The sequence below is a fragment of the Otolemur garnettii genome, unplaced genomic scaffold (assembly GCF_000181295.1).
Source record: "Otolemur garnettii isolate 467f Iridium unplaced genomic scaffold, OtoGar3 scaffold00145, whole genome shotgun sequence".
Classification (NCBI taxonomy): Eukaryota; Metazoa; Chordata; class Mammalia; order Primates; family Galagidae; genus Otolemur; species Otolemur garnettii.
The window spans coordinates 1,843,595-1,855,227 of record NW_003852540.1 but is presented as its reverse complement, the minus strand read 5'-3'; the positions used below and the strand labels follow the sequence as shown (position 1 = coordinate 1,855,227).

Below are 11,633 nucleotides of genomic sequence, written 5' to 3'. Positions count from 1 at the left end.
AAAAAAAAAAAAAAAAAAAAAAAAAAAAAGAGTCAAGAAAGATATTCCAAAGGAGATAATTTCTCTGCTGAGACCAGAGGGACAAAGAAGCATTTGCTGGGTAGGGTAGGCATGGTAGGCATGTCAGATAGAAAGAACAACAAGTTCTATAGGAGGCAAATGGGGGCAAGAAAGACAAGGGTTTATGAACTGGCAATGGTTTTGTATGTAGAACACAGTACAGAGGGGAAAAGGTTAAACCACAAAGATTCAGGGAGACTGACCACACCCAAAGTTATTAAAGTAACCCCATGGCAGGTAATTAGGGCTGGAACCAAGCAGGAGGATGAGAAAGGTGGGGGAGATGTGAGAGGTACTGACGAGGCAGAAGTAAGGAATGTTGGGACAGGACACTGGGTCAGTAAAACGGAAGGGTTAAGATCAACACCCACATTCCTGATTTGGATGCTCAGCTGGATAGCGGGAGTGCTCCCAGACATACGAGACAGAGCACTGCTCCTGGCACTTACAGGGAAACTTTGGGGAGATACTAAGTGTACTGTTTCATGGTCAAACAAATTGTTTTACTGGAAAGTACTTAGGGATTACAGTATAGTTGATCTTCAGGGCCTAGAAATGAAGGAACTAAACCAGTAAGCCACCAGATAGTAGTAGACCACAAAAAATATGCCAAGTCACCTTAGAACCAGAGAATAGCTCCCCAAAGAGATGTTAATATATAAGATAGGAACAACCACAAAGGCCCAAGTGGCATGTTCCAACCACATACTGCAGAAATGCTAATATTAGCAAAGTGGCTGGCACTGAGTAGGCACTCAATACTTAGAAAATGAATGAATCTGAGGCAGCAGATGCCTACCACCTGTGGTTGTGGTCAACATAACACCTAACATGGATATAGATGTGGCAGGCTACCCAAGCCTGATGCCTTTACCTGTCTAAAGCATGTAACTCACATATACGGGCTGATCTAAGCTCAGCAGGCCACCTTCTGGTGAGCTAGGAGCAATGTGGCAGCCAGGCTTCCCACACTGCTGCTTGCCTACAGGAAGAGGATGTGCTGCTCCAGGACACTAGCACCTAGGCCCACCAACAATCCTACTTCTCATTTTAAATTAATAGTACCTAGTACTGTACATTAGTCTCATGAGCCAATTTTCCTGTGGTTCTTTCTATGGGAGGGAGCCACTCTGAGTGTGGTCAGATCAGGATTTAAAGCCCCTCAGATTAAAAATCAGACACTAGGGTACTGAATGCCACCTGGGTGCTGAGAGACAGCCTGCCAGCACTCCCCCCAGGAAAAGACCCCTCTCCAAACTCCTAGCAAATCACTTCAGATTACTCTAGTTGAGAGGTCTTACTTTCCTCTGCTTCTCTGGATCTTCTTGGGCTATTTTTTCATACCAGGCCTCAAACATGCCATCCTGACACTCTTCCATCCATTCTGAGTTCTGCTTGGCATCAGCAAGCTCATCTTCTTCACTCCATTGGCTGAAAGAAGGACATAAAGAAAGAAAAGCATGCCTCTCCCCAAACCAAGGAAAGCACTGGTTAGCAGTCTCCATGTTCTGGGGGTCTATTATAGTGGGAATTAAAAAATTTCTGAGAAGAAAAGTTCAATTGCTTTTTAAAGCCCCCGGATTTGTCAGGTATTTTATAAATATATGCCAAGGAAAAGGGAGAAGCCCTTTCCATAGTAGACTAGACTACAATAGGGGAGAGATCAGGGCTTGAACGTTTGTATCCCCATGGCATAATTCCACTAGACGATCACTTGTGGTAAACCTATTATATGCCAGGTGCTGGGGCTGAATAAAATAATTTTTTTTAAAAATAAAAAAGAAGTTTGATTTAGACACGCTCAGTATTTACTAGCAGAATCAGCATGAGAAAAGAGTCGGGAGACCAGTTCTGTGATTTCAGTTCTACCACTAGCTGCTATAAGACCTTGACATATGACTTAGCCCTGGTCCTCATTTTCTTCATTTCAAATAAAGTTTCAGGTAGATAATCTCACAGGATCCTGTTAGATGAAAAATTATACACTTCCAAAATTTTGGTTTACAGTTTACCTTAGCAACCAGAATTTTTAAACACAAAAAGATTTCCTTGAATGCAAATGCAAAATACTTACCAATTGAACCAGGTGTGGTGGCTCACACCTATAATCCTAACACTCTGGGAAGCTAAGGTGGGAGGATTGCCTGAGCTCAAGAGTTCAAGACTAGCTTGAGCAAAGTGAGACCTCATCACTACTAAAAATAAGAAATATAAGCCAGGCATTGTGGTGCACACCTGTAGTCCCAGCTATGCTAGGGAGGTTGAGGCAGGAGGGTCACTTGAACCCAGGAGATTGAGGTTGCTGTAAGCTAGGCTGATGCCATGGCACTCTAGCCTGGGAAACAGAGTGAGACTGCATCAAAAAAGAAAAAAGTATTTACCAAGCAACAAATACACATTCACTCATGGATGCATTCCAACAAAATGATTTCAGGCCTATTCATAATTAGCCTTGGGCTAGGTGCTGTGAGGGACTGGTGTGAAGAATGTGGTTCCACGCAGGATACCTGTGGTATCACGCAGGTGCAGACAGAGCTTGAGAAAAGGAGTAGGCTCATAGCTGAAGAATCAGCACACTGATGCCCCAGTGCTGCACCCCCCAGTGCTGCACCCCCTCTCTCTACCAACAGCACCCTCTGACAGCAGGGTGATGGCCAAGCTTAGTTAACAAGGAGGCAGCATTAATTCTGTCCCCTTTTCTCAGAATTTCTCTTCTGAGAGAGTGAAAATTATCCAAGTGCTGATTCATTCATTTCCTTCCAATTCTCTTAACACTTGCTTTTCTTCTTCTATTCTCTCTCCTTTCTATACACACGAGTGCTGTAAGGGGTAAGTGGACTTGAGCAGAGTGGAGAAACATCATCAAAATTAGAAAGCAGCCAGGCACTGTGGCTGTAATCCTCGCTGCTCAGGAGGCTGAGGTGGGAGGACTGCTTGAGCCCAGAAGTTCAAAGTCAGCCTGGACAACATAGTGAGAACCTATCTCTTTTTTTTGCAGTTTTTGGCCGGGGTGGGGTTTGAACCCACCACCTCTGGTATATAGGGCCGGCACTCTACTCCTTTGAGCCATAGGTGCCGCCCAAGAACCTATCTCTTAAAATAAAAATTGCCAAGGAAAAGAAACTTCACATACTACTTTTTCTCAGAACTTAAGTCCTTATAATATGCAAAAGGTTATAGCAGCTAACATCACACATACATGTAATAAAAAGTGTAGAAAAGAATTCTCCAATTCAACAAGCTATAGAATCTCCAAAAATGCAGAAGATCCTCAAGTTCAGAGCTCACAGGAGCCACACCACCCCCACGATTCACCCAGCACCACTACGTGCCAGATGCTATTTTAAACACTGCATGGTATAACTCATGTGCTCTTCACAAGCCTCAGAGGCAGCTACTGTTTATTATCTCCAGTGCTAAATATGAGGACACTGAGCACACAGGGGTTAGACAGCCTGCTAGTCTCAGCTAGCAGGTGGCAAAGCCATTATGTAAACAGTCTCACGACAGTCTGTGCTCTCACCCCTCACACTCTGATCCCTGGATTTCAGAACCATACAGTGAGCACTGTGTTCTTACCTGATCACACTGTCATGGACACTTATATTTTCTTGTGACATTTTCATGAGGAGTTCTGGTAACTGAATATCAACAAAGAAGGCAAGGTCACCAGGTTCCCAGCCCATATCCAAAAGATGAAGTAGGGCTGTCTGAACACAGGATAAGGCAGGCAGCAGGGACCTAAAGAGGCCATGAAGGTGACAGTTATCCAAGCTGCCCAGAAACAACAAAAACAACCCAAGTCGGTGGTCTGGTTTGTCATTGGAAAGCAGAAAGGAACTCCACACTGCTGGTTTGGGTTCCTTTCAAATTTCTCATACTCCATACACTCTTCAAAGCTTACGCAAAAGAACTCTAGTTTCCACCCAGCCGGAAGTGGAAGTGGAAGTGAGCGATAAAAGTCATCTCCCAGTAAACAGCAATTTCAGGGCCAGCTCCCGATTAGTCAACGTTATGCAATTTTGATTTACAGAAGAACTGTTTGATTTGAGGTTTATGTCTAAACCACTAAGGAGAAGGCTGAGAAACGGCTCTATATAAGCTCTAAAAACTACACATAGTATCTAATACACCAAAAACTGAAAATCATAGATTATATATTCTTAGGTAAACTCAGACCCATCTACACAGATAGAAAAAAAGACTAGGAGAAAATATATTAAGTTAACATTAGTGATTACCTCTATATGGCAAGGATTAGAGGTTATTTTTATTCTTTGTGCTTTTCTGTATTTTTAATAGAATATGTGTTTCTTTGATAAATAAAAAATTTTTTTTTCTTTAGAAAGCATAAAGTTATGGCTCGGTGCCCATAGCTCAGTGGTTAGGGCGCTGGCCACATACACTAACGCTGGGGGGTTCGAACTCGGCCCGGGCCTGCTAACCAACAATGACAACTGCAACAAAAAAAAAAGGAAAGAAATTATAAAGTTATCAAGTACCTGTCATTTATGCTACCAAATCCTTTAATTGCTTTGACCAAAAACAGAACAAGTTGATAGTAAGCATTTCGAATTTCTTTGTGCAGATCAGCACCACAGCCTTCCAAGTGTCCAAAATAACTAGAAACAGAGAAAATCACCAACTCAATTATCAGCACATCTTTTACTTAATCATTATTTCTTACATGAAAAAGAGCCAAGAAGAAGCAAGCTGAATAGAGTGGCACAGGAATTCAATACAAGTACAATAACTCTGGAAAGACAGAGAATCCATCTGACTAGGTCAAGAGAGTTACCCAGCCGAAGTATGGAGATAACAACTATTTTTCTTTCTTTGTAAGAATAAAAACCACTCTTCCCACCACTACTTGAGTGCCAGACAATGTGTTAAGTATTTTTCACAAGTTACCTCCTTTAACCCTCTGCACACAATCATGCCACCTCTCTGCCCCCATTGTTGATGACCTTAGCACCAACCTCACTGTCATTTCTACTTTGATCCTTGCCACCTTGGTGACTTCAACATCCCTGGGAATGATGCCTCCATTCCTTTTTCTCTCAGTTTTCTGTCACCTTCACCTCCAGTGATCTTGTCTTCCATGCCCTTAGCCATCCCAGTGTGATGGTCATTTTCTTGACCATGTCATCATGTGATGGTGTCACCTCTGAATACTGACTTGAGGGCATCCTACTCTGATCCCAGCTTTACTCTTGCTGAATCGCGGTAGTACTCCTGCACAGCCTTTTCTTCCACGCCAGTGAGCCCCAGCCCAGGACACTGCCTCCCAATCACCACCTTCTACTCCCACCAGGCTTTCTCTTTACTCCTGTCTCAACTTAGACTCCACGGCCCATAATCACACCTTAGCAAACACTAACTTCCTCCCCTATTCCTTCCTTCCTTCCTCCATGTGTTTGCCTGAGAAATTTTATGCCTCTATCAAGACAGGTGAATGCTGCTGACCGGTATCACTTTAAATTCATAGTTAAGGTTCTCCAATAAGCACTCAAAATTGTCAGGCAATCCATTAGGCTGGCTTTCTCAATTTTCATTACTATCTAAAACAGTGATTCTCAACCTTCCAAAGGCCGCGGCCCTTTAATACAGTTGCTGTGGGTCATGACCCACAGGTTGAGAACTGCTGATCTAAAACTTTCTCGCTTCTCCTTAAATCACTACTGCCTCCTTCTCAAACTTCATTGTTTCACTGACGACCATCCTTTTATTTTATTAAAAAAAAATGATACAAAGGCATCCCCTCATCTTTGTACCACCAAATTTACAAACCAACTTGCACCTCTACTGATTCTGTTTCTTCCTGCTACCATGGATAGTGCCCTCCTGGTTCCATCAAAGGTCAACTTCTTTACTTATATAACTACTACTGTAAACTGCCCCTCTATTACCACAGTAAGCTCTTCCTCACTACTGATTCATTCCCACCAGCACACAAAAGTGCTATACTATCTCTTACCAGTTGACCCTACATTCCCCTCCCATTACTGCACCATTTCTTACACCCCTTTAAGGCCAAATTTCTTAACTAATTATTTATAGTCACTTGATTTTAGCCTCCCATTTTCTTCTCAACCTGGTCCAACTGGGCTTTCGGCCCCATGGCTCCAGTAATATTGTTGCCAAGACCAGTGTGTGTTTTTCTCACTCAAACTATCATGTATTTGACACAACTCAGCATTCTTACCTTCTGAGATACATTCTTCTTTTGGCTTCTATGACACCACCATCCCCTGGTTTTTGATCTACCTCAGTGGCCTTCTTGATCTCCTTCACTCAGTTGCTCTTCTGCACTGCTTCACTAAGGCTCAGTCTTGGGCCCCTTCTTATCCGTCTCTAGGAGGTCTCTTGGCTTTAAATATCATCTGCTGAAAGCATCCATAGTCTGTCCCTAGTCTAACCTCTATGCAGAACTTCAGTCTCCAACCTCTGTTTTCTCGATATCTTTATTTTGATGTCAAAAAAGCAGTTCAAACTTAACACAGCTAAAACAAAACTTTTGATTTTTGCCCGAATCTGTTTCTTCCATAATCTTTCCCTCAGTCAAATGCATCACTGCTCACTCATCTGCTCAAGCAGAAACTCCAAAACTCCACCTGGGGGTTTCTTTTGCCATGATTCCTTTTTGTCATTTGCCCTCTACATCTAATTTATCAATAAGTCCTGACAATTCTACCTCCAAAATATATCACTAATCTTATCCTTTCCTATCTCTAGTACTACCGCAACAGTCTCCTAACTGCTTTTCTTATTTCCATCATTTTTCACAGAGTAGCCAGAGGCATCTTTACAAACATAAATCAAAGTGTGCTCTTCTTGGGCTTAAAAATCTCTAGTGGTGTCCCATCTACAGCTCAGTATAAAACCCAAATATTTTCTGGTGATAAGGGTTCTGCCTAACATTCTGACCTCCCTGCCCCCATTTTCCCCTCCCACTCAGCCAGGCTGGTTTTTTTTCTGTTCCTCAAGCTCATTCCCCACCCTGGGACCTTTGCATAATTCCTTCTGGTTTTAATGTCCTTCCCCCTGACCTCAGCTGGTCATTCATCTCTGGGTTTACATGGCATCTCTTTAGCCTGCCTTTCTTGACCATCCAAACTAGGTCACTTGTATTAAATCACCACATGATAATGTCACTACCTGACATTTTTAAAAAATTTTCTCTCTCTCTTCAAAATAATAAAACTCCATTAGAGGCTCAGTGCCCGTAGCACAGTGGTTATGGCGCTGAGGGTGGCAGGTTTGAACCCAGCCTGGGCCAGCTAAACAACTGCAACAACAACAACAACAACAAAAAAAAAATAGCTGGGCCTTGTGGCGGGGGTCTGTAGTCCCAGCTACTTGGGAGGCTGAGGCAGGAGAATGACCTGAGCTCAGGAGTTTGAGGTTGCTGTGAGCTGTAACGCCACAGCACTCTACTGAGGGCAACATGGTGAGACTCTGTCTCAAAAAAAAAAAAACTCCAATAGAACAGGACCTTGTCTGCCTTGTCCACAGCTATGCCTGGCATAGAAGACACTTCTCGTGAGTTCTTAGATGAATGTCATTACTGTAAATGAGCATTACATTTAGCTCACAGCTTCCAGGAGCAAAAGATGGGTATAGGATATGAGGAATACAATTCTCACTGGTAAAATAAAGCTGATGAACTCATTAGGAGGAATAAATATGTTCCTGTTTCAGTACTTACTTACTGAAGTAAGGATGAGAGAATGAATCAACCAAAAATGTAAATATGCATCCTACATGTAAATGATGCAGTTATTAATTAGAGAAGAAAACTAGGGTTCCTGTAAATGACCTCTGTTTGTTTTCCTTACAGACTTGTCATTGGCACTTACTTGGTAAAATCTTTCTGGCAGGTCAGAAGTTCCAGTAGGAAAAGTATAAAAGGTGGATGGAAGCAATGAGGCTGGCCAAGGGATTCTGCACAATACTGAATTATCCTCAGGACTTCAAGGATGCTCTGGGCTTGAGCTTTCTTCAAGGCAAGAACCTTCACAACACTAGAGACAGAACTCAAGTCAGAAACCCCAGCAAATTCCTGAGTGGCAACAGAAAGAAAATTTGTCCTCCACCCAGGTTTGATGACATGTTAATAAAAAGGAAATACTACTGTGAGGTATTAGCTATTCCATGTTGGAATAATATCAGAATCTGTTTACTATTTTTAGTCATTACTCAGCAGCATCACAAATCAGTTCACACCAATTGTCCAGAAGTCCAACAACCCACTAGAAAATTAAAAAGGAACTTTGACAGCTTCAATTCCCCACAGAGACAAAGCTTTAATTCTCAGGATAGGAAAATCCTCACTAGTTTAAAACACACAACACTTCCAAAGATGTAAGACCAACAACAATAATTCTGTCAGAAAATATCAAGTCTTGGCCGGGCATGGTGGCTCACACTCTGTTAATCCTAACACTCTGGGATACCAAGGCAGGTTCACTGCTTGAGCTCAGGAGTTCGAGACCAGCCTGAGTAGGAGTGAGACCCCATCTCTACTAAAAAAATAGAAAAACCAGCTGGGCGAGTCCAAGAGTTTTGAGGTTGCTGTGAGCTATGATACCATGACACTCTACCCAGGGTGACAAAGTGAGACTCTGTATCAAAAGGAAGGAAGGGAAGGAAGGAAGAAAAAAAGAAAAGAAACTGTCAAATCTTAAATGTTTCCCAGGGTTAAAATAAGACAAATTTATGACTGGTAGCTACCAAAATAAATGCTTCCTTTTATTATTCTAACAGTACATTATTAATATACTTTACATAGAGCATAATATATAAATCTTTTATTTTTTTCTTGAGACATAGTCTCACTGTGTTGCCCTTGGTAGAGTGTCCTGGCGTCACAGCTTACAGCAACCTCCAACTCTTAGGCTTAAGTGATCTTCTTGCCTCAGCCTCCCAAGGAGCTGGGACTACAGGCACCTGCCACAACGCCCAGCTATTTTTTTGGTTATAGTTGTCATTGTTGCTTGGCTGACACAGGCTAGATTCGAACCCGCCAGCTCTGGTGTATGTGGCTGGCGCCTTAGTCAATAATACAAATCTTAAGTGAAAAAAATACTTCTTTAAAGGAAATCATTAATTTTTTTCTTGAATAGTATAAAACAAGTCTTAGTCTATCCTAAATATTAGTGCCCATTTTTAACATGAGCTCTAAGGCTCTGACTAGGCTGAGTACTTAAGGCTTAAAAAGAGAAAGTAATGCCTGGCTCACCTCTCACTTGACAGCGACTGATCCTTAATGAAGTCCATGATGTCCTTCAGCACAAGATATTTCTCTTTCACTGTGGGCACCGGTCTGGCCTCCTCCATTGATCGGAAGGAGAGTAGCCGAAGTCGCCCCCGAGTAAAGGGAGGCCGCCGGGTGGGTGTGGAAGGTGACAAGGGCTCTTCTACCATAGCAGAGGACCCTTCAGCAGCAGAAGGGCCACTGCTGGGCAGCAGCTTCGGGTGAACATCCAAGCCAGGACTCTGGTGTCCAGGAGAGGGTGCCACTTCGGTGGGGGATGCTGAGGCTTGGAAATGCTCTTCCACCATAGAGCTTGTCCTCTGGCGCTTGTCAAGTAGCTGGAGATGATCAGTTTCATCAGTAGTCACCAACTGGTCACAGCTTTCTTTTGAACTTATGCCCATGGGCAGAAATTTTAGTAGTAGAAGACTCTTTTGAATACATTCTTTTGCTAAACATAAAAAACAAAGATAATATAAAAAAAGGCAAAATTGAATTTATTGCCTACTTTGAGACAGAGAACAATTTATTTAAAACTTCACATCTAGGCTCAGCACCTGTAGCACAGTGGTTACTGCACCAGCCACATACACTGAGGCTGGCAGGTTCAAACCCGACCGGCGCCAGCTTAAGAACAATGACAACTCCGGGCACTGTGGCAGTCACCTGCAGTCCTAACTAAGTGGGAGGCTGAGACAAGAGAATCGCTTAAGCCAAAAAGTTTGAGGTTGCTGTGAGCTGTGATGCCACAGCACTCTACCAAAGATGACATAGTGAGTGAGAGTCTGTCTCGAAAACAAACAAACAAACAAAACTTCTCATCCACTGGCTCGGAGCCCATAGCTCAGTGGTTAGGATGCTGGCCACATATACCTGGGCTAGCGAGTTCAAACCTGGCCCAGGCCTGCTAAACAACAATGACAACTATAACAAAAAAATAGCCGTGCATTGTGTGAGGCAACTATAGTCCCAGCTACTTGGGTGTCTGAAGCAAGAGAATCACTTAAGCCCAAGAGTTTGAGTTTGCTATGAGCTGTGATGCCATGGCACTCTACCGAGGGCAACATAGTGAGACTCTGTCTCAAAGAAAAAGAAAAAAATAAAGTAAAAGTTCACTTCTACTGATGATAGAATCACTTTTTATGTCATTATATAAATCAAAATCTCTCCAAGTTTTACTGTGCATGTTTTCAAACGTATAGAAAGAGAGTTATAAAGACACCTCCATGGACTCATCAGGAAGCTTTAATAATAATGAACTCAGGGCCAATCCTGTTTCAGCCCTACCAACTCTCCACACTCTCTGGATTATTTAAATGCAGATTCTAGCCCAAACTATTTCATCTGTACAAACTTCAGTATATTTCTCTAAAAAAAAAAAAAAAAGTACAAAGAAAAATTTTGCTGGGTGTGGAGGCTCATACTTATTATCCCAGCACTCTAGCACTGTGGGAGGCAAAGACAGGAGGACTGCTTGAAGCCAAGAATTCAAGACCAACCTCAGAAAAACTACAAGACCCTTTTCTTAAAAATAAAACAAAACAATTTTTTAAAAATTTTTATTTATTTTTTATTTTTTTGAAACAGAATCATACTTTGTTGTCCTTTGTAGAGTTCCATGGCGTCACAGCTCACAGCAACCTCAAACTCTTGGGCTTAGCAATCCTCTGGCCTCAGCCTTCCAAGTAGCTAGGACTACAGATGCCCTCCATAATGCCCAGCCATTTTTCTTTAGAGACAGGGTCTCGCTCTGGCTCAACTTGATCTCGAATACCTGAGTTCAGGCAATCTACCCACTTCAGCCTCCCAGAGTGCTAGGATTACAGGTGTGAACCACTGTACTCGGCCAATTTTTCTTTTTAGTTAGCTGGGTATGGGGACACACATCTGCAGTCCCAGCTATGTGGGAAACTAATGCAGGAGGATCATTTGAGCCCAGGGATTCAAGGTTACAGTGAACTAATATGATTGCACCACTGGACTCCAGTCTGGACAGCAGAGAGAGAGACTCTGTCTCAAAAACAAAGTTTTAAAAATAACATTACTGGCTTGGCACCCATAGTTGAGTGGTTAGGGTGCCAGTGACATATACCAAGGCAGGCAAGTTCGAACCTGGCCTGGGCCTGCTAAATAACAATAACGACTGCAACAAAGAGATAGTGGGGCAATGTGGTGGACACCTATAGTTTCAGCTACTTGGGAGGCTGAGGCATGAGAATTGCTAAAAAAGCCCAAGAGGCTGATGTGAGCTATGACACCATGGCACTCTACCAAGGGCAATATAGTGAGACTCTGTCTCAAAAAAAAAAAAAAAAAA

The 11,633-nt window shown here is 42.6% G+C and overlaps 1 protein-coding gene across 1 annotated transcript in view; it reads right to left on the bottom strand.

Moving 5' to 3' along the window:
* The window catches only part of ZZEF1 (zinc finger ZZ-type and EF-hand domain containing 1), a 148,937-nt gene that overhangs the window by 53,734 nt on the left and 83,570 nt on the right, over positions 1–11,633 (bottom strand). Inside the window, exons 29-33 of the mRNA XM_012810946.2 lie at positions 9,302–9,767; positions 7,920–8,084; positions 4,563–4,682; positions 3,640–3,801; positions 1,362–1,491 (exon numbers count right to left, since the gene is read on the bottom strand). Of these exons, the coding sequence (XP_012666400.1) occupies positions 1,362–1,491; positions 3,640–3,801; positions 4,563–4,682; positions 7,920–8,084; positions 9,302–9,767 (1,043 nt within the window). The remainder of the gene's footprint in view (positions 1–1,361; positions 1,492–3,639; positions 3,802–4,562; positions 4,683–7,919; positions 8,085–9,301; positions 9,768–11,633) is intronic.